This window comes from Bactrocera latifrons, unplaced genomic scaffold, assembly GCF_001853355.1.
Source record: "Bactrocera latifrons isolate USDA-ARS-PBARC rearing strain unplaced genomic scaffold, ASM185335v1 scaffold_67, whole genome shotgun sequence".
NCBI lineage: Eukaryota > Metazoa > Arthropoda > Insecta > Diptera > Tephritidae > Bactrocera > Bactrocera latifrons.
Genome location: NW_017537345.1, coordinates 548,373 through 571,737, shown reverse-complemented (window position 1 = coordinate 571,737; position 23,365 = coordinate 548,373). Strand labels below are relative to the sequence as shown.

General features: G+C 32.9%; 1 protein-coding gene across 1 annotated transcript in view; it reads right to left on the bottom strand.

Annotated features, from left to right (window-relative positions):
* LOC108975558 (cytochrome P450 4c3) overlaps positions 1 to 23,365 on the bottom strand; it is a 29,530-nt gene that overhangs the window by 957 nt on the left and 5,208 nt on the right. Inside the window, exons 2-6 of the mRNA XM_018944116.1 lie at positions 7,116 to 7,231; positions 6,455 to 6,571; positions 6,047 to 6,206; positions 5,849 to 5,918; positions 12 to 574 (exon numbers count right to left, since the gene is read on the bottom strand). Of these exons, the coding sequence (XP_018799661.1) occupies positions 12 to 574; positions 5,849 to 5,918; positions 6,047 to 6,206; positions 6,455 to 6,571; positions 7,116 to 7,231 (1,026 nt within the window). The remainder of the gene's footprint in view (positions 1 to 11; positions 575 to 5,848; positions 5,919 to 6,046; positions 6,207 to 6,454; positions 6,572 to 7,115; positions 7,232 to 23,365) is intronic.

Sequence of the window (23,365 nt, the reverse complement as noted above, 5' to 3'; positions counted from 1 at the left end):
TCGAAACTCACCGATTTTCACATCCTCACCAATGGAGCGGGCCATCATTGGCACACTGGGGAACAAACGCAACGCATCCTTGATACAACACTCCAAGTAACGCATATCCATTAGATTTTGCATAGTCGCTGGTGTCTCTTTATCGTCACCGAAGATCGATTGCAGCTCCTCAAACACACGTTCTTGGTATTCGGGATGTGAGCCGAGCAGGAAGAGCGTCCACGAAATCGCGGCGGAGGTAGTGTCGTGACCTTCAAACATAAATGTGTCCACTTCTTCGCGTATATCCTCGTTGGAGAGCACTGCGCCATCTTTCGAGGCGTTGATGAGAAGATCTAAGAAGGCGAGACGTTTCTTTTTTCCTAAATCGTCATAAGCATCGGGTGCGGTGTTGATATTGTTGTTGAGTATATTTTCTGCTAGTTCGGCTTTGCGCTCGCGTATAACACGATTGGAGAAACCGTGCAGAGTGTTGATGTAGCTCTGGTGACGTTTGTAATCTTCGGAGAAACGGAAAATCGTGTCGAATTGTAGCCACAATTTCGATTGGCGACTTTGCACAATGGAGCCGATGCTGTAAAAAATAATGAGAGTGAAAAATTTTGTAGTTAATAAAATAAAAATAAAATTAATTTGAAAAAATAATTTCAATTTCTTATCTTTCACGACAGTTTTTATCTATTGATTTTTTCCTTCAAGCTTTGACATTCAACTACCGTGTACATGTTCTATTGCGCACACATAACTGTGTCTTTGTATGTAGGTATGTTCGCATGTCGTCTATATGCCGTTATCACGACTAAATGTGGAAAACTTCATTTGTCAGTTGAGTTCGTTTGGTGTTGCCGCCAAACTGACATCTTAATCTCGCATATTTTTCACATGAGCACATACCACCCCATAAAAATTTTATCGAACGCATGTGAGCTTGTTTCACTGTCAAAGTTGACAGCTCTCGATATTAAACTTTTGTGCACTTCAGTGACAACTCATTTGGTTCATATTGCACACATACATACGTATAATATAATATATGTATGTTGCGCACATTACCACTTTCATTTCGCATACACACACCGATTTTATCGGAAATGCTTTTATTTGGGGTAAGAGTAAATTGAATTTCGCAGAATTCTGCTATTTCATATTGGCTAAATTGAATTGTTAGACCTGAACGTGGTGTGGATGTGAGTACAAAGATCATATCTATCTGGGAATGGTTAAACACACAATTATTACTTATCTCTTACATGCAGTCTTTGAACGAAAACGTAAATACCTATACAGATTATTATTAAATAACAAAGCGAAAAGCAAAATTATTTATTTCAACATTGACTCCAATTTATTAAAATTTTTTTTTTTCTTTTCGAGCATTAAAAGGCACAAAAAGTCAAAGCTGTGATAAGAAAAAGTCATTATAATAGGTAATCCAACAGTGGATATCGGTTAATTATAACACAATTTCTCTTCCGATAATTTATAATTTCTGAAAACAACTCAAGAGTCAGCGCTCTTTAGCAAAGCAAAAATTAGCTTCAGGCACTAAAAAAATTTCCTCTCTATTATACTGATATACAGTAGATTTATTGCCCTAGGCATAATTTAATTGCAATATTATTGCAATTTATGACACTATCAATGATTTTGTAAAATTAGATATGTAGTTTTGAATCTTTATGTATTAAGACTCTGAGATTTCCGCAAATTCCCCAGTTCACGCTCGGAGAGTTGCAGACACTGAAAAGTTCAAATCGCTGTAGAGCGACCGATAATACTATTAAGTATGTACAACGCCTACCTCGAAGCCAGAATATTCCCTGAACTCAAAAAAAAACAAAAAAGAAACAAAGACAACGGCTGGTGCTAATCATTAAGAGAAAATGAGACCTCAACTAAAGCTCTATGAAGGACATCAACGGAGCTGGAGGACCTTTCTCTAAACAACACGGCTTTAGATCCGGCAGAGAAGCTCTAGGAGCTATAAAATGCTTCTTAGGACACAAAAAGCAGTAAGCTACCTAGTCGTAAGACGGAACCTCGGACTAACCTTCTGGGTACAAATCTAGCAGCGGAAATCACGTCCCAACTTAACAGACTAATGGCCAACATAGGGGACTCCAGAAAAGAGAAAGCTGTTAATGTCGACGACAATCAGTGTCCTATTATGGGGAACTGAGATCTAGGCAGGTGTGCTTATAAAGGAAAACCGGCGTAAGGTTTTCCAATACAGGAAAAACCTGTGTGAACAAATAGACAAATTATTGATAACATGGAAAAGAAAATGAGAGAATGAGAGTCGTGACAGGCGGACGGCCAGATTTATAAAATACCTAAATTCATGGTCAATCCGTAAATTCGGAGATGTTGACTTTTGCACAATCCAGCTATTATCGGATACTTTAAAAAGTGCCTCTACCGAATGGGAAAAGTCGAAAAGCCATTATGTTTATTCAACAACGCGACAGAAGACGACATTGAATACACATTCAAAGAATGTAATGACAATGAGAAGGCACATCCGTGGAAATCCAAAAAAAAACATAAATTTGCAAGTGCATTCCAAATTTTAAGCCCGTTTTCCTCAAAACGACGTTTTCAAAATCAGTGACCAACATGATTCGAAAACGACCAAACCGATTAAACTAAAATTTTAACACGAGCTTCTAAACATATTTTTTTTAGTAATTAAGCGACGATTTTTTTTCACAGATAAATATTTTTTTATAAACATTTTGAGTCCGCAATTCTGGTCAGACATCAATTTCTTTAGAAACCGCCATTTTGTCAAAAAAATTCATTTTACTTCGATTAATTACTATTTTTAGCATTAAATTAACATAATCTGGTTGTTTTTTCAGAGGAACCGGTTCAGATATATAGTGGTCTCCACAACACGTCTTTTTTGAAAGAAGCTCCCGGAGATCAGCTGTACATCAGCTGTTTTTCAAAATATTATTGATGGTGAAGACTGTTAAGGTTTTCATTTATTGAAACTGTTAACAAGAGCTCAGAACATTGTATTTTGTGTATCTCATCCGAAATCTAAACAATAACAGCGATACAAATTTGTAAATGGTAAAATAGCTTGCATTATTTATAAGGTTTGATTCCTCATTTGTTCGCTCGTTGTAATCAAACCAAATAACTTACTCAAATCCTTCGGCTATATGACCATTCATATTTATTTCACAAAAAACAAAAAAAAAAAAAAAAAAACCCTAGACCCTTTCGTTTCTGATTTGTTGATTTGTTGATTTGCAGATCTCAGTTATTTCATACACAACGTCAATGTTATATTATATGATCTGCAACAGTGAACTGTGCCCGACAAATATTCTCCAAATCCTTTGACGCACACAGTTTAAATTCAAATATCACCTTATTTTTTGGGCATTATAATTAGATGCCTTCGCATACTGCACTAAATTAAATTATCTATTTCGGGAGCAATTAATTATCATCATGTTCAGCTTTAAATATATCACGTATACTTAATTTTGCTAAGAGATCATCATTGCTTTTGTCTGTAATTTTGAAGACGTCGTTTTCCGTTCAAGAAATTGTTAAGTTTTCAGAACCGTCAATATCGGCCCACTATGAATTATAACTGCCGTATAGACGTAACGGTGAAAAATCAAGTTCTTCTTTATATGAAAAACTTGTTTATCTGTGAAGGGTATTATAGCTTTGGTGCCGAAAGCCTTAAAATGATTTTTTCTTATTATTATCGAGTTAACAACCAAAAGCAAAACGAGACTTTTACTGTGTTAATTAAATAATTATAAATCAGTAAAACAAAGACTCTATTGCTTTAATAAACTTTGGTTTGACTTATTAATTAATCTGGTTTTAGGTAGGTATTACATTTTTCTCTAAATGCAAATTCACTGAAACTGCGAAAATTAGCACTTGTGAGGCTGTATAAATTAAGTGAAGTGACAGCTAAGTCATGGCTATATGTGTGACAAAATTGAAATGTGTATATACCTAAAATGTTGTATTTTTGTATATTGGCCATGACTTTGAACTTAAGTGGCAAATTAAGTAAAATTTAGCGTTAATTAGAGAGATATTTGCATGTCTATATCTTTTCTTATACTGACGCGATTATGTCAACATGTTAAATATTGTGGTGTTAAAAAAATTACAAAATTCTGATCGAATTTATGCTTTTTCCCTTTCCTTTTAGCTGTAATGGTTTGGTGATAGAACCCTTGGTAATCACTTCGTAAAATGTTTGTAATCAGTTCATGCATTCCTTTAGCCTTCCGGTTAACTATATTGTGAGATATTTTCATAAATAAAGGTTAACAGACCACATTTAGTATATTATAGTATACTTAAAGCACACCACACATATTTGAGAACATGTTTCCACGCAAGTTTCTGATAGAAGCCACACGCGGAGTCATATATTTGGCTCAATATGATTCTTTAAATTATAGTATATCCAGTACTGTACTCCAGTACTCTTTATATGAACGTATGAGAAGATTTATTTCAATCTGTCAATTCATTCTTTGTTTACAAACCATTTAGTGTTGCAGTGTGAAAAAACTTTTTTACAATGGAAAAAATTGCATATCGTGCAGTGACAAAATTCAATTAGAACAATGGAAATGTGGGTTGCTGAATTTAAACGTGGTCATACAAGCCTAGAAGACGATCCACGTGAAGGGCGTCCAAAAAGCGCATCAACACCAGAAATCATATCAAAAATACAGTATTTGGTTTTCGAAGATCGTCCACTGACTGAGAGAGATTTAGTAGCGTATCTACACATCTCATTAGGTAGTGTGAGCCATATTTTAAGTGAATAATGGAACAAATAAAAATGATTAAGTTGATTTTGTGTGTCGATTCATCACTATGGATGAGACTTGGGTCTATCACCATGATCCTGAATTATAACAAGAGGCTAAGTGTGAATATAGTTGTTTGGCTTCGAAACGAGTTCGTGGTTGAAAATCACCCAAGAAGGTTATGGTACCAGTTTTTTTGGAATGCGAGAGGAATTTTGTTTGTGGATTTCTTGCAAACTGGTAAAACAATTAATTCTGAATACTTTACTTTAGTTTATATAATAATTTGTTTATTATGTAAGCTTTAATAAAATAAAACAAAAAAAAAACTTCTGAATATTATTGCAACCTTTTGGGCTAGTTGAAGAAAACAATTCGTATATAAAGACCCGGTTTGCAGAAGAAAAAATACTTTTTCATCAATTTTGACAATAGCTAAAATGCATTAACTAAAGTTTGAATTGTTGAAGCATCCACCGTATTCACCACCCTAGCCACTTCCATTTGTTTCCAGAACCTAAAAATGGATGCGTGGCAAGCGGTTTTCATCAAATGAAGAGGTCATAACGGCTGTTTAAGCGTGTCTTGCAGAACTTCCGAATTCTCACTTCAAGTATGGAGTGCACCGATTGGAGGATCGTTGGATCAAGTGTATTAATGTTCAGGGAGATTATACTGAATAATAAGGTGTATTTTGAATCATAAAATTGTGTTTTTTTTATGAAATTACAAAAATCAAAATCTCAAAAAATTACTAGGAGAATGAGATATACTCTAGAGCAACATGTACGGGAGTATAAATATCACGAAAGTGTACCAACGATTTAGTTAGTTAAGCAGCTTTTAAAATCCTAAATTTATAAATTATGCATTTCAATGATCACTCATCTAATGTGGGGTGGTCCAACCCCTTTACAATCAGACTTCTTTCTAACTTAATTTGCCAATAAAAGCTTTACCAGGGCTTTACTGGTAAATACTCCAAAACTGTTCTTACTCTGTTATATCAAGACCATAACAAAAATTATTAGTCAGAAACTTACCCATAAACAGCCTTCACATATTCCGAATCGCTATTGTCTTGCGCGTGTATGCTGCGGCCCATAGCCGTTTCTAAATTACAATTTTATGTTTCGATAAAAAAGTTTCAAGATTAATAATTATTTTACAAAAGATAAGTTAAATGCTGAATGGTGACAGCGCTTTTATACACCAATTATAGCAATCAAGCGTGCACCTACCACACACAATGTCCAGTGTGCAGAGCGTCACATATGGAAAGATATTGAAGGCCTCGGCGCCCACTTCGCGCTCCAATTTGCGTGCCAAAACTGCGCTTTCCTCATTGAAGACATCGATAAAATCATCCAAAATTTTGAAATGAAATGCCGGTGTCAAAATCTAATTGCAAAATGTGAAAAAATTAAACGAAATGTGATTAAGTGGTAATTTTTATTACAAAAAAATGATTTTGTCATTGTATTGACTTTGAACTTGGTGCGTGAAGACAGCAAATGTGTTTGCGTAATTCGGTGAGCAGCCGAAAACCACAACACAAAACATTTATTTTTAGCACCTAAACACTCAAGCTCATTTAAATACAAATTATAGTATATTTGTACAGCTCATTTGTGTATTTTATCGCTTACCTTTCTTCTCGAATGCCATTTCCGGCCAAAGCTGGTCAGCAGTCCAGTGCCTAGCCATGGTCGCAAATAATCGTAATCGTGACTTTTATCTATGAATTTTTGGCTATTCAAGATTGGCTGTAATCAGAAAGTGTAGTGAATTTTTAATTACCGCAACGCAATCAAAAAAACAGTGGCAGCAAAATACATTAAAAATTGAAAGTGAAGAAGGGTTCCCACGTTATTATGTGCGCTATGACTGCAAGGCATGTAAGTAGGTTGCATAAAATTTTATGTAAACGCATTTACTTGCATCCACTGTTAGACTATTATAAAAATTTAGCTTAATGATTACAAATTAGTCTTCAACTTTTACGAGCAAACTTAGCTAAACAAAAACAAACCGTTAAAACTTGAGTAAACCTTAACCTTGCTGAAGTAATGGCAATGCATTTATTTAATACAAATATTTATTTTAATTTATATTTTGCAAGCAATACTTTGGTATGTTTAATAGAGATTTAAGAGAATTCCAAATGTTAACAATCGTTAAAACTTAAATTCATTTCTAGCCTCGATATCACTTACAAAAATTTCCATCTTGATTTTGACTTTGACTTGGCCAAGGTATATTTTCTTCCTTCCTTTTCTGTTTACATTTTACACTGTTTCATTTTCTTACCTCTACCGTTTCTGGATCAAACAGCATCACATAAGGGCTTGGTCCCTGCCATGCTTTATTCAAACCGATACGGTTGCCCCATAGCTTTATTGTGCCAGTCAAGCGATTGAATAATTCTGTAAATAAATAAATATTATTATGAAAGTTTTATTTTTAAAGAGCTCAATAAAAATAGGCATGTAAAATTTTTGTTTTTGAAATACAGTTATTTACTTCTATGAATTAATTAATATTTATTTTTAAGTTTCTCGCATTTTGAATAAACCGGACATTCAAAACCTTGAAATTTATATCCTAAATATTGTATTATCATAACACTTAACACTAAAAACTAGATTATTATTTTTTTAAGCTTTTCGAGACACTATCTGTGTTCTTATTATTTATTCACCTATTTTAATTTTCAAAAATCGGTATATCAAAATCTTATATATTGTATCACAATCGCCAATCCCACTACATACTGAATATCATAATCCTAGAGAGGAGATGGTTATAAAGTTTCCTAAGTATTGAATTGTTAATCATATAGCCCGTTGTAGAAAAGGCAAGTAAATATGTATAAACACAATCATTCCTATTCCAATCAAATTTCTGATGACTTTATTTATGGCATTAAGAACGGAAGCGACCTCAACTCAACTCGAATTAACTTAACTCAATTGATTCTAACTCAACTCAATCCACTTCAGCTCACCTCAAACTCAAGTCAACTCAACTCAACTCAACTCAACTCAACTCAACTCAACTCAACTCAACTCAACTCAACTGAACTCAACTCAACTCAACTCAACTCAACACAACTCAACTTAATTCAAATCAATATAACTTAACTAAATTCAACTGAACTCAAATCATTATAATTTTATTAAATTCAGCTCAGCTATGAAAATATTGTTGTATTTATTTGATTTTTAATTGCACAATGTTTAAAAATGCAAATACCTAAAATCAATAGAAATATTTGCAACTCCAAGCAATTGATTTTAAGCATTAAGTACAATTAGAAAAGTCGTTACGTCCAAATTCGAATTTGTTTGATTACATTATTTATTTGAATTTCGATAAAAGGGACAGAAAGCTGAAACTAAAAAAAAATTCAACTTTTTTTATAATTAGGTATCTAATAATCATTCAATTAAATATACTAGTCCAAATATTATTTTATATACTACATTTATACTTAGAATTCCACGAGCCCAACTAAAATATATTTAATAAGTAAGAAATAATTATTAAATTTTTTTCTTCAAACAATGTCAGAATAAATAAAAAACTTCATAAGGTTGAATAGTTACTGCTGATTTTTGTATCACCTTCGGATTCATTTTATTAAATATGTTTCAAGTCAACGATTTTTAAGACGATCATACAAATCGTAAGTTTCCGAGATATCCGAATGAAATTTAATACGAAGTTACATTTTGGTACTCTATTGATCATTTGTCATAATCGGTCAAATCGGATTTGGACACATAGTCATTTACTTAAAAATGTTCAAAATGATCCGGTTAAAAAAATCGACCCGCTCTAATGTACACACATACTTACTACTGAGATCAAATTGAAAGGTGAATTTTGTATATTTCATCTGCTTCATAGTAATCCCCTCCCGCTGCCCAGAAGTACACGAAGATAAATCAGATGAATGCGATGGTTGAAGTATAAATTAAAAATTAACCTTTCAATATGATCACAGCAGTACATGGCATGGGGCACATATCATATTCCGTTTAACAATATTGTGCAAAATTTTCCCCAGAAATAATGCCTAAATAGTGAACTTAAGTAAGGTGAATGGTATACGAGACTTCAATTGAAAACTTCTCAATCTATGTTAAAATTGAAGAAAGTTTATGCGATTCTAGATAAAGATTCTATACTTTACTTATGAACGTGCTTCAAGAAATATTTTATCATCATTTTCACTTTTCGGTCTTCTGGACTCTACCAGACACTTGACAGAATTCTATTGACATTACTTAATAAGTTTATACTTTGCACCACACTATCCAAATAAACAAAAGTGTAGTCATAGCTGCAGGTAAACTATTTTATACAGCATCTATCAACATTTTTTATAGCATCAATCGTAATAGTTTTCGCATTAATTTGCATATGTGATCCACAAAAATAAATATTTACAGAGCTACTGTAAACCAATGGGCGGATGTGCTGCCGATGCACGCGTAGGCTGTGGTGACAGTCGCCAGGCATGTAACTTTGATGCTCACTTGAGCATTTACAATGAATCAGTGACTTATTAACAGCAAATTTAATTAAGTTTATGAATATATACACATACATATGTACATGCACACATACATAAGTACATGTGTTTCCACATTTAATTTGTTGCTCATAATAACGGTTTTTGTGTTTGCTATTTGTTTAAGGTGACAAGTTCATTTATGTGTACGTCTGTATGTATGAATCTACGAGCCCCAACAGATCGTTGCGCATGCGCGCACCGCAAATCTATTTATAGGTATATTTTAGATTATGTAACTGTATATGTAAGCAGAAGTAAATACATATATTTACTAAGTATGTACATATGTAATCTCGATTTCCGCAAATCATTTGTACGATTGTGTCAAAGTACATTTGCCGCGCCATGGTTAATAACTCGGTCAGTGGTACCAAATCCGGTTACAACTCTGCTTAGATACAAATGTATTAATTAAGGTATGTATATATGTATGTATGTATATAAGTGTCATGTGTAACTTGCAGCTTTTCACAACATCTATCTACCACAAAAAAAAATCGCAATTACAGAAAATTCACCTTCACAACATTAACAGTTATTTGATTGTCACGAAAAACAGCTTCTTGATGTGCGGTTATTTAAGGCATATTATACATATGTACATATGTATCAACATCGGTATATCCATGTTATACATATGTATATCTAAATAAGTATATGTTGGTCAAAAATGTGAAACCCGAAATTGCGCCCCCTCGCCACACATATACATAGTATACAAATATAAAGAAAAGGTCGTACGTATATTATTATACTTATTATCAACAATTTCATTATGCGATCTTCTTGCATTCACACTTCACGCACATATGTATATGTATGTGTGTATGTGATTTTTATTAACTTTCATTGTCATCAACGCAATCAATTGTCAGCCAGAGTTGTGAATGGCAACAAAGTGGGCAGCCCATTCGACCAATGTCACCCGGCCGCTTTTGCAATTGAATTAGAGGCAAAGTTGTTTGCTTTTAAGGCAGGCATTATTGCTGTAATTATTACCGTTACAAAATGTGTGGGGCTCTGTCAACAATGTAGCAGTTTTTTATACCTTGAACAGTGACAATAAGTTTGTAACAAAAACTTCGGAAACGCTATAAAATACCTGTGTTATATATATAAAAATGATAAGTCATTAGTCCCTCAGGTTTTGAGATATCAATCTTTAATTGTGCACACGTCTTTTTCTTCTCAAGCAGCTGTATATTTGTCATTAATATCGGGAGGTTTGAAAGTGAACGCATTTTTGAGCAAAGCCATTAGGATAGATGAGTGCTCTATTAGAACGAGAAACATCTTAACCTTTAATAATCACTCACTCGCAGCCATTCCAATGTCTATCTCTCTGGTATATTATTTTGATATCTTAATATCAGTTAACATCAGCGCACCAGTCGTTTCTTCAACAAATCCTTCTCCACCTCTCCAATGATCTGGAAGTCTTTCTCTTTGTTCACTTTGTTTACTCTCTCTAAATAGCACCTCATTCAATAACCATTACTGCCATTTCCAGCTTTTGGAAATTCGATAATACACATTTCTAACGATTTTTTTCGCATTACAGGCTTTTCGCAATAATCATCTCTGATGGATTCCAAAGTTTTGACCACTTCATGCCAAGATGAGTTCAAACTTTTACATATATGATCTGTAGGTCTACTTTTTTTTCTATTTCATTCATGTAGACTATTCAACAGATGTAATTGTTTCTAGATTCAAAGCATTGGGTGGAACGAGGAACGAGGATTTTTGCTTGTAACTCATTGTGCATACCAGACATGTTCGCTGAATTATCATTTGACTCTTTGCATCAGTCAGCAATATTTATCCTCATTGGTTTTAGTTTTGAAGTAACGGCAGAAAACACTTCTCCAGCCTTGTGTCCCACTGATGAGAGCAACAACTTTTATCAGAACAACTTGTTGGTACAGCAGCCGCAGCTGAGAGTATACACGAAGACCGTGAAGAGTCGATTCGGCGTCGTTTGCAGCAACTCAGGCTGACGTGTGGAACGACTTGACGCATTTTACGTCGAGATCTTAAATTGAAAGCATGCAAAACACAGCTTGAGCTGCTGCAATGAAGCTGGCCGACTCGCAAGCTATATCGCTTCCCAATATGGGCTCTTGAAAAGCTCCGAGAAGAACTTCGGTGAGCAGATCATTTCAAATTTTGGGCCGGTCGATTGGCCACCATTTAGATAATTTTCTTAAATAATATCTTAAATAAGATAAAATTAAAATTGTTTGAACAACCATTTTTTTTTTTTTCATTATTTGTTGTTACAAATCAGAAATTTCAATTAGCTCTGCAACCATAAAAATCTGAAAATGTATACAAAAACATGACATTATAAAAAAGTGTTGCTATCAACATAAATTTTAAGCTGATTAAGTTATTATCGCCATCATTATTTTCGTAATTTCTTCCGTCATTTGCTTCGTAAAAAATACGTTCGTCAAATTTATGCCGCTTTCCAAGTGAAAATGATAGAAATCTTGTGAATAATTGATGTTCAGCAATATATACTAAATATATGTACATACATACATATCTACATACAAATATATTAATACTTATGTAATACATAAATTATATATATTAGTAGGTATGTACAAATTACTTTCAGCGTGGGTGCATAATCGCTTGTCAGTCATTAGATGTGCTAAATTCCCAACCCTGATTACTTCCATATGTTTTATAACTTCAACTTAATTGTTTAATATTTTTGTTTTCATTATTTTTACTATATTTCCGCTTGCACTACACACCTTAATTATGTGCGTAGGAAGGTACGCAAAAGCGAAAATCATTCAAACTGCGGGCGTCTTTGCCAAAAATTGTTGGAAAGTGTGATGATGTCTTCCATCGTTGATTTGCTGTAATTTGCATATTTTATACGGGCATGTAAACAAACTCTCTTTCTCTATTTACCTTTATTTACCAAACATTCATATTTTTCACATTGTTTGAATGACATTGTTTTGCTTCCATTGTGCGCGGACATGTGAATCGAGTGATGAACATGCATATATTACTATGGTTATTATATAATACTGAGTAAAAAAATATTGTAGATTTTTTTTTTTTATTTCTATCGAATTCAAAGTAGGAATCAAATGGAATAGCACACGTTTCATCTATCCACTGAAAAGCGCGCTATGAAGTGGTGGAAGTATTCCCTTCTTCCATAATTAAAAAAAGCAAACATTTTATATTTTGATTTCAAAAGTGAACATTCATTTGATTGAATATTATGGTATTTCATACAATATAATGTTCGTGGTAGCCCACCCAAGAATCTTTTATTGAAATACCTGCTGTAGTCTGCATATATCAACAAACAAGGAGCTTTCCAAAGTAAACAGGACTTAAAAAAAAAGCAGAACAAATAGTTTTTTCGGCAAAATCAATCTCTTTTATTCAAAATAGTCTCTTTCTGCTCAAATACAGCTTTTTGCACGATTCAAAAGCATGTCGAACGAGTGTTTTATCGCGAGAGTCATACACGTAGGTTGGTGTGCCCGCCAGTTAAGCCGGCGCAAGCCTTTTGAATGGTCTCTATGTCTGAAAACGCTTTCCTTTCATGAGCAAATGCATTTTTCCGAAAAGAAAGAAGTCGCACGGTGTTATAACAGGTGAATACGGCGAGTGGTTAATGGTTAAAATATGATTTTTGCTCAAATAATCAGTCATAAGCGTCGATTGAATGTTGGATTGTGAGTAATTTTTGGTCATCAGTCAATTTGTGCGGAACAAACTGTGCGCACACCTTTCGTAAGCCCAAATTTCGTTCAAAGTGTGATAAATCGATATTTTGGAGATGTTCAATTTCATTTACATAAATTTTAATGATGATTTCAACTGATTTTTGATGAATTCACGCACAGTTTTGATGTCCGATTTCCGGTGATCACGGATTTTGATTGGCCCATATGTTGTTCATTTATGTCCTCACGTTGAAACCACTCGTGCACTCGGAATATTAGTTAACGGTAATATAATCTAGAAAGCTAAGTGGACTTTTGTGTTATTATTGCACATTTTTCTATAAAAAAAAAAATTGACTGTTAATTTTTCTGAAAAAATTTCTTTTTTTTTCGCAAGTGCGCCGTTTCACGAAAAACTGGTTTTAAACATACGTACTTTACATAAGAATCAAGTCTTATGTAAATTAAGATCCCATATCTAATTTTATAGTTCCTCAAATAACTATCACCCGTCGAAGATTAGCTGAGTAGCCACAACTTTTTATTATTCAATATATATTTACATTTTTTATACACCAAAATACATGCTTAATAAAGGTTGATAGATAATTCGATTCCCCTTTACTTACTTCATGAATAAATTAGGCCTTCATAGCCGTCGAAATTGGTTTAACCGCTTTAAAATTACAAACAAACTTTATTCGCGGACCCTGAAAATGGTCATCAACTGTTGACAAATTAAATTTGGTTTTTGAGAAATTCATAATTAATTTACAAACAAATTTCTCCCTGTAAAGAAACCAAGAAGGTATTTTTTTTTTTTTTTTATTTAATAGGTCGTATATGGATGATATCACTGAATAAAAAAGAATACAGAAAGTTCTTTGTGAAATTCGTAGTAAATCCCCAAGTTCTGCCAGAGTTCACTTCTGAACTGTGAATAATTAAAGACTAAATCAAAACTTCGAAATGAACTCTTTAGTGCCATGCTAAAATGTATGCAAATTCCAATCGTTGCTCTTTTGTTGTCATCCTTTATTGTACATTACGGAAAATATTGTTTAATGGGAACAAAAGACTTTTGCAACGAACTCATACTTTTCAACAGAGACAGTGCAAAGTATCAAAAACAAACAACAAATATTTATCATTTGTCACATAGTTTCACAAAATTTCATAATTTATTATTAATTATACTATTAATTTTATACAGTCAAGGTAGTATTAATTAATTATTTAAAATATGTGAGTACGTTTGTCCGTATAGTATCAGAACTTGTTATCTAATATTTTCAATTCAGCCAATTGTGCAATATAATACAATGGGAAAGGTGGATACAGGGTTAACCTAACGAAAAATTTACCCTTATAGTGAATAAATCTTAGAATGAATTAACGGTGCTGACATTGCCAAAATAAAATAAATTGATGAGACCATCGGAGTCTTTTTTACGACAGCTTCTCAATTATTTATCATACGCATGTTTTGGATTTATTTTTTGAATATTGATATATTTTTGAAGTTATGTTTAAACTATTTCTACTCTTATTTCATTAATTAAATTAGCTGAAGGCATGTCAAAATATTTCATAACTCAAAAATTGTTTATTATTTTTAGTAAAAAGGTGTTCGTATAATAAATAGCTTAGACAAAATGTCAGACTCAATCCTCAAACTATTTCCCAAGAAGTGGTTCATCATCTGCCAATTTGAGTTATTCTTGACTATATTTGAAACACTTTTCATAAGAACTTTTTGCCCAAAACAGGTCTCTACGGTAATCTTTTTGAAAACAATTCAGCTTTATCGGGACAAGTCGATCAAAAACGTGTTTCGCACCCAAAATATCCACTAAAATCTTTCGAATGGTCTCGTGAGAGATGTCGAGCTCTCTTACCATCTCCCTAACACTTGTCTGATGATTTTGTTCAACTAGTCGGTGTTTAATGTTTTTTTTATATATCTGCAAGAAGCGCCATCAAAGTTTGTATAGTTTGCTAGTATAATCTCATCATATCTTTCAGTCAAGATATCTAGGCAAAACTCAATGTCACAGTCAGTATTGTATTAAAACTGCAATAATCTTATATATATGTATGTATCTATGAATATTTCTTCAATTATTTCGCATTTTTATTAAATTCGCAGCAACAAAGTAAACAATGAAATTGTATTTAATGGCAGAAAGAACTGCCGACCAAAGCATAACTGCTGCAAGAACTTCAATTCTAGTAAAGAAACTCAATTGCAAAATAAATTTAATTGTCAAGAAAATTAGAAAAATTAAAAAAAAAAAAACTTGTATAAGCATATAATTAAAAGGTGATAAAATCTGTTGATTGTCAATCCTTGAAATGTGTGCGTTCAAAGTGATTCCGTTTGAAAATATATTATATATTCATATATATATTATAAGGTGTTGACATATGAGTACATATATATGTTGTTATGTATATATATACATACAGTATATATTAGGGTGTGTTCAGTTGAGGCAACATTTTTTCCATCTCAAGCGCAGGCTGAAAACTTGTCTGTTTCTGACAATCCATTTTTCATGGCATTCGACGGAAAAAAATATTTCTACAAAAATAGTAACAATTTCTACAAAAAAAAAAAGTAACAATCAAAGTCTCCTGAAAGCTTTTAGGTGAAAAATTGTTTAAAAAAGTGCACACCCTAATATTTGTGTTATAAGAAAAATTACTTATGAGCTTCTGTATACAATAAGCACACTTTGCCACCAGCAAATGAATTTTGCATTATGTGTGCGCCACGAAATCTCGTCGACCTTGAAGTCAACAGCAGCAGCCGCACAAAGCTACTCCCGAAAAATTCTTTCCGTGTCATTGCCAACAATCGCGCCGAGATACACTCGTAAATGTTGACGTTCAAGAGCAATAATTTGCAGGTGGAAAATCTGAAAAACGTGGCGATTTACGTGAAAGACAAGTTTTGTCCGTTGGTATTAAAAGTTCTTAATACATGGCACAAGTACGCAAGCGCCGACGCAGAGTGATATTTTATGATGTTTTAATACTGACAGATTTTTGCGCATGCATGTGTATTGCTTGAATGCCAATGTCTTTAATACAACTATGTATTTACCACCAAATCGAAAATATTAATTGCAAAATAGTTTCATATATTCGAATATGTTTGTAATCAAGTAGTAAGAACTATTCTCCATTGTATCAATATATACTTTTATAGTTCTCAATAGATACGCCTGTAAATAATTATCGTAATTTCAGCCTTGAAATCGATTATTTTTTATTTTCAAGGCAAAGCCAAAACATTTTTAAATGCTGCACGAACAAGTTCTTCGTCTAGTATTCGCAATCGGAGAGCACATTAACCTTGAGTGGTTCTTGAGCCAGCTGTTTGATTGATTGCCAGTTGCGTCTAAGAAATGAATACTGAGATTTTGTTTAGAAAGGAATTTGAAATGGAGACATTTGAATAAGGAAAAGTCACGCAAAAAAAAAAATAAATTGTGTTTGAGAGATGAGCTTATTAATTATGCTTATTTAAAAAACGTTTTGTTTTGGCATGGTATTTTGCGAAATGCTTGGAACCCTTTTAACATCAAGCTTAAAATAACATTATGAAGAATGAATATTTTAATTCAAGTGGCAATGACTTTAATTTATATATTTAGCTCGTTGTATTTATCTGGAAAGTTTCAACAACATTATAAATAAGAGAGTAGAAGCTTTAAAGTATAAGAGGTTGAGAGGAGTAAAAGGTAAGCCATTAGAAAATTAAATACTTTAAACGATTAACCATGTAAATATATTAAAATACCTCAGGTTTAAGTAAATATTTACATTCATACAACAACAACACCATTCAATACATCGATGTTTGACATTTTTCATTTCTTTATCTCGTCACATGACAATGCTTTCAACGCCAGATCTTTTTTCTGATCGTTTAGTTTAAGTATATGGGAGCTATTCGCGATATGGTACTCCTAGAGAGGCCGATATCGACGGTATCTGGTTAATATTTCAAAAATTGATTGACTACTTTGCGAAAGGTGATCAATTTTGAGGTTATATACTTCAAACCGAAACTTCAAATTTAATGGGAAATGTTTATTATCATTCGAAAGAAGATTCTTTGGCATTTATTTTTTGAAGATTATATCTTTCAAATGTTGGTCGCGGCTATGTCTAAGATGGTCCGTCCGGAGTTGAGTGAAATTTTCAATGACTCGTTGAGATGGTTTGCATTGGCTTTAAACTGTACATATCCTCACAGGTAAAAGTCTAAAGATGTGATATCATACTATCTTGGTGGGCAAACGATTGGCCCAAACGTGAAATTATCTTTTCTGCGAAGTGTACTTTCAATAAATCCATTAATTGAGGCAATGTGTGGGATATCACAAGCTTCAATTTCAGGCATCAAATAGTCGGTTATCATGTCGCAAGAACGGTCACATTCTCACCGCCATTATTTTTGAAGAAATGTGAAATTAAATAATTTTAACTTTCTACCAATTTAGTAAGGTTATCAGGTCCATAATATGCAGCTTAAGCCAATTGTTTATTTGTTTTTAAATCTTGCACAAATATTTATTTTACTAATTTGTTAAATTAATATATTTATTTCAGATATCCAATTTCTACAAAAATAATATCTTATAAAAATAATATTTTATTTCGCTTGTAAATGTACCAATATATGTATGTATAACCAAATACATAAATACATAAATACATAAATACATTTCTCATAAATTATTTATTTCTAGTTAGAATTCGAAGCCATCAAGCAAAACCCTTCGAATTAGCCAACATATTTCGCCGACAAAATAACTCAATTTAACGACACTATAAACCATTCAAAAACTGGCCTAACGTTTTTATACCGTTATGCTTTTGTCGAACTAAAAATGAAGTAAAAACACAATAAATTAAAATAAATTAAGTACATGTTTTGAGTTCTTCTTTTTGTTTTGATCATTGTTTCGCTCACATTTGGTGCAAAGTGTGCGCTACACGTCACGTTTTCTGTATAAGCATAAGTTAATGATGTAGTAAAATGCCGCAAATGGTTAAACACAAGCGCCACTTAAACGAACAGCACACAAATGTACAAATCCGCACAACAACTGAGGAGCTTACAGAGATTACTAATATATTTATATGGGTATATGCATATGTACATACATATGTTGGTATGTGTGTAGAGAAATTCATTGATGACTAATCGGTATGAAGAAGTATAGTAGTATATATGTATGTGTGTTTCATTTAAGTTATTGCATTTTTTATATACGAGTATATAGTATATGCCATATTGTAGTTAGGAGAAAATAGCTGCTGCGAACTTTTACAAACTTATATGCATATACGAGGTGTGTTCAAAAAGTATGGCGAATTTTGAATTTTCGCGGGTTACGTATATTCGAATTTCGAATTTTTTGTGGCGTTATGTTGGTACTCATGTCTCTCACTTATGCCGACAAGCTCGGCCATTTTGAATGTTCATTTAATTGTTGACAGCTGCTTTGCTTGCACGTGTGTTGGATCGTCTTCGATTTTTACCTATTGAAAAAAATGGATCAAAGAACCTGTATAAAATTTTGTGTGAAAAACGAAATTAAGTGCGCGGATGCATTCCGAATGTTGACTGTGGCATACGGAGAAGCTATCTTGGACCGAAGCAACGTTTATCGGTGGTACAAAATATTCTCAGAAGGCCGAGAAGATGTGAGAAAAATTGGCTTTCGCACCACGATAACGCCCCTGCTTACACATCGTTGCTTGTGCGCGACTTTTTGGCCTAAAGCAACTCATTAATGATGCCGCAGCCGCCGTATTCCCCAGATCTGGCCCCCTGTGACTTTTTCTTGTTCCCTAAACTAAAGAGGCCCATGAAAGGACGACGTTACGCTTCTCTTGACGAGATAAAGACGGCATCGAAGGAGGAGCTGAAGAAGATAAAAAAAATGATTTTTTGAAGTGCTTCGAAGATTGGAAAAATCGTTGGCGCAAGTGTATAATATCTCATGGGGATTACTTTGAAGGGGACAAAATAGATATTCATGAATAAATAAATAACTTTTGAAAAAACACAAAATTCGCGATACTTTTTGAACACACCTCGTACATGTTTATACGTGTAAAATAATTGAATGGGGTTGAGTTGATTCAATATTTGCCTACGGGGTTTTGTTATAAAATTAGAAGAAATTTAATGAATAAAAAAAAATTTTCAATAAAAGTTGTTTTCTTATTTCTGATTTGTCAATAATAACAAAAGCAAACATTTATAGTAAATATTACATCTTAAGAATCAATTAAGATAAGATTTTTTTAAATATTGTCTCGTATTAGGTAATATTTTCTATATGTAGAATTTAAAATTTTTTCAAATCGGTTTCCCGAACAGTTTGAGTTTGCTGAATAGCCAGAAGTCACACGGAGCTAGATTAGGCAAATACGGAGGTTGCGGTACGATATTGATTGATTATTTAGCGAAAGGCTCACGAAAAACCAGTGCAGTATGCGACGGTGCATTATCGTGGTGCAAAAACCAAGAGCTGTCGGCCCATAGTTCCGGGATCTTTTTACGAATAGTTTCTCCCAAACGACGTACACTCAAATATTATTCCTTGTTGACATTTTGGCCAGTCGGATGGAATTCGAAGTGCACCACACCCCGATTATCAAAGAAAACTTTCAACATACAGTTAATTTTTTACCAGCTGCTTTGACGTGGTATTCTCGTCTTCGGTGCACCTTTGCCACGATATACAGCCGCTTTATCGCCTGTTTCCGGGTCGTAAGCATAGACCCAAGAATCATCGTCAATAATAATACCTTTCATGATAAACTGGTAGTCGTAAAGCACTGTTTCACAGACGTTAAAATAAATGAGAAATTTTGGAACCAAACGTTCTTTCAATTTTCCTAGGCCCAAATGATCTTTTAAAATGCTTTTCACTGATCGCTTCCATATTCCAACGATGCCATTAAGAACTCTGACTGTCAATCATTATTTCTCAAGCACCTATTCGTTTATTTTATTGACGTGCTCAGTTGATATTGATGTGCATCCTGGACGTAGTACGCCGTCAATGCGTTCTCGACCATCTTCGAATAATTTATACCAATCAAACACACTTGTTCATGACCGACAATAATCACGAAAAGCCTGCTCCAACATTCTGAAGGTTTCGGCACCAGAAATTTGATTCCGCACACAATTTAATGAAATTTCTTTGTTGAATAATTTCACTTATCGTAAAAGTCGACGAATGCACTTTATGTACTTCAGTAAGGAAAGCATATACCTAAGCAAGTATGAAGTCCATGCAGAACCTTAGGTATAGTTATTATCTGTAGTGATTTTCATGCCTGAGGCACTACATATTGGTCCATAATTTATGAAACCAAAAATAAGAATTGTTAGAAAATGATAATTTAATTACCATTAATTTGACAAAAAAATTCTGTTAGTACTTATTTCAAAATATGAAACAATCTTCAGTTGTACTACGTCCCAGACGGCAGGTAAAAATTGTGTGAGATTTAGTTCCAAAATATAATTTTATATAGCAATAGTTAGATGTCTTAGTGCGTGAAAAAATCATAAATTATTTGTATACATATATTAAATTAATACATAACCTGATAATCTTTCCAAAAAAATTACGTAAGTTCATTAAAGCTGCAATTATATCGTATCGAATGTGACGACTAGAATGGAATTAAAAAGTTTCTAACGGTTCTAAACAGTTATAATTACATTGCGGAAATGATCCTTAAACTGGTTATTTATAATGAATTTTTTTATATATATTTTTTTTTATTCTTTAAAAATCAACTCATAAATAACAAAGAATAGAGGAAAATGAGTGGCTGTCTAATATTCTTATTACCGATTAGATCGACAGCCAGCAGAAAAAAACGGACTATGTGTCATTCTTATTGAATATATTGAAGAATAATAAATGTAAACGGAAGAGCTTAAATATTTGGCAATCTATCCGGCATCATATAACCAGTTTCTAATCGTTAAATTTGAAGCTTTCAGCTGGTTCTATAGTATTACAGCATCGTTAACAAAGATATCCGATTTTTTCAGCTGAAAATGACGCAAAAAGCTTCCGGCTTCATGAAAAATTAAAATATTTTTTTGCTACTTTACACACTATAATTTGAAATAATTTGATAATCAATAAACTGCGGAAGAGGTTGGAAGAATTCTTATGTTACTGTTAATATACAGACACGCTTATGAAAACACAAACATACATACATATACATGTATATGGTTTTTAAATTCTGTAAGTAAGTTCTTAAGTAATATTTAACCACTTGAGTAGATTCTCAAGCGCAAAGTTGATTGTGTGTAAGATTATTTGTATATAAACCAGTATATAACAAAGATATGTTTGTATCTAGTTATAACTGTATAAATTTGCCTCAGTATATTATTTGAATATTCGCACTACAATATTATATAAATTTTTTCTTTCTATTTTCAATATTTGATTAACCCGGAAATTTTATTAATTTATATAAGTCTATAACGTGTATTGTCTTCTCGCCGGCAGCCAGCGTTCTTGGTTAATCGAAAATCAAATTTGTCTTCCTCAATGCATGACCTTGAATTTGGGTTAATGTATTCACTTTATAAACACTTTTAGAAATTAGCGCAACATTTCCCTTTGCACTTTATTTCTTTGCAAAATTTTTTAATCAACATTAAAATAATACAAAATAAATAATTATGTGTGCATAAATTTGTGTTTATTCATTTTTAAACAAGAAGAAACTTGGATTGCAATAAAAATACCCTTCATAATTAAAAAAAATCAATACAAGAAGTTGATTTTGATAGGTCGGCTTTTGTCAATATATATTTATTTGCATTTACATTTCTTCTATAGCTCTTGTCATTTAAGAGATATATACAAAAAATGCGAATTTCGTGTAAGAATCAGGTTTAGAGCCCGACACTACCTCGCCGATGTAAGTTTCCACTTTGTCACAATGAGCACTTTTGTATAATGTTCAATTGTGAGCTATAGAATTTAAAGATAAAAAATCACCATTGTCGTGTATTTTCAATGGAAAACTTTTACATGCCTTGGTGCAGTCTTTAATGTTAATATTAAGGGCTCAAATTTACAGGGAATTTTTTTAAAGGTTATTTCAAAAAAAAAAAAAATTCATGATGGGATTGAAAAAATGAATAGTTAAAAAAAGCACACCCTAATATATATAGGTATATTTGTAAATTTAATAGTGCCTCAGACCTTTTCTTCTCGGTGTTACACACTTCAAAATGAATATACAGTTTATACAGGGTATAAACATCGAAAACTTCAAAATGCTCTACAAACAATATCTTAAAGATCATCATTATGCATTTTTATTAGCTTATAACTTATGCGCTTGGATACATCCATATATATGTATGTATATAGCTACAAGTTAGCAAAAGAGCGTTCAAGCCGTGAAATTATTGGCTGCGTGCCTCGCTCTTACCAACACGCTGATAACACAGCCAACAAGCTCACCTCTAATCAACACTCAGCCACTGAAGCTTTTGATTTCTTGTATTAATCATCAGTGTTTACCTTTTGTTAACTATTTCTAAATTATTTCACCGTTCGCATAACTTAGATATGGCCGCTTACATATTTCGGTTTTACAGTTATGGTTTTTTTAGCTACTTTTAATGCAAATAAACACACTTGATATGCGGAGGAACTGCATTTGTGGAGTTCAACGGACAGCGTGCAGTGGATAAATATTCATGTAAATATATGCAAGTATATATGTATATACATATATATGTAGACATCAGAAAACACCGTTAATTTCATTGATGAAGAAGAATGCAAATAGTTCGCAGGTGTTGGTTGTGTGCGTGTGTGTTTTACTCGTGGTCTTTGGTGCTGTTGCGGAAGACTTATTGCAAAAAAGCGATAAAACTTATATTAAATGTCAAGATTAAGGTCACCTACGCATCTTTTGTGAATTTCGACGTTATTTTGCTTATCTACACACACACACTTCTTTAACTTTTTTCGCGTTTCATTTTCTAACTGACCATGGCATTCATAAAGTAATTAGCTGATTTGACTAATTAATGTGAGCTGTCATATTAGTTGAGGAAAATAATATATTTATGGACTTTTGGAGCGTTATAAATGCAATGCTAAGTATGGTTGTGGGGTTTAATGGGTTATATACAGTTAGGATTTTCAAAAAATCGATTTTTTTTGGCGTTTTAATATACT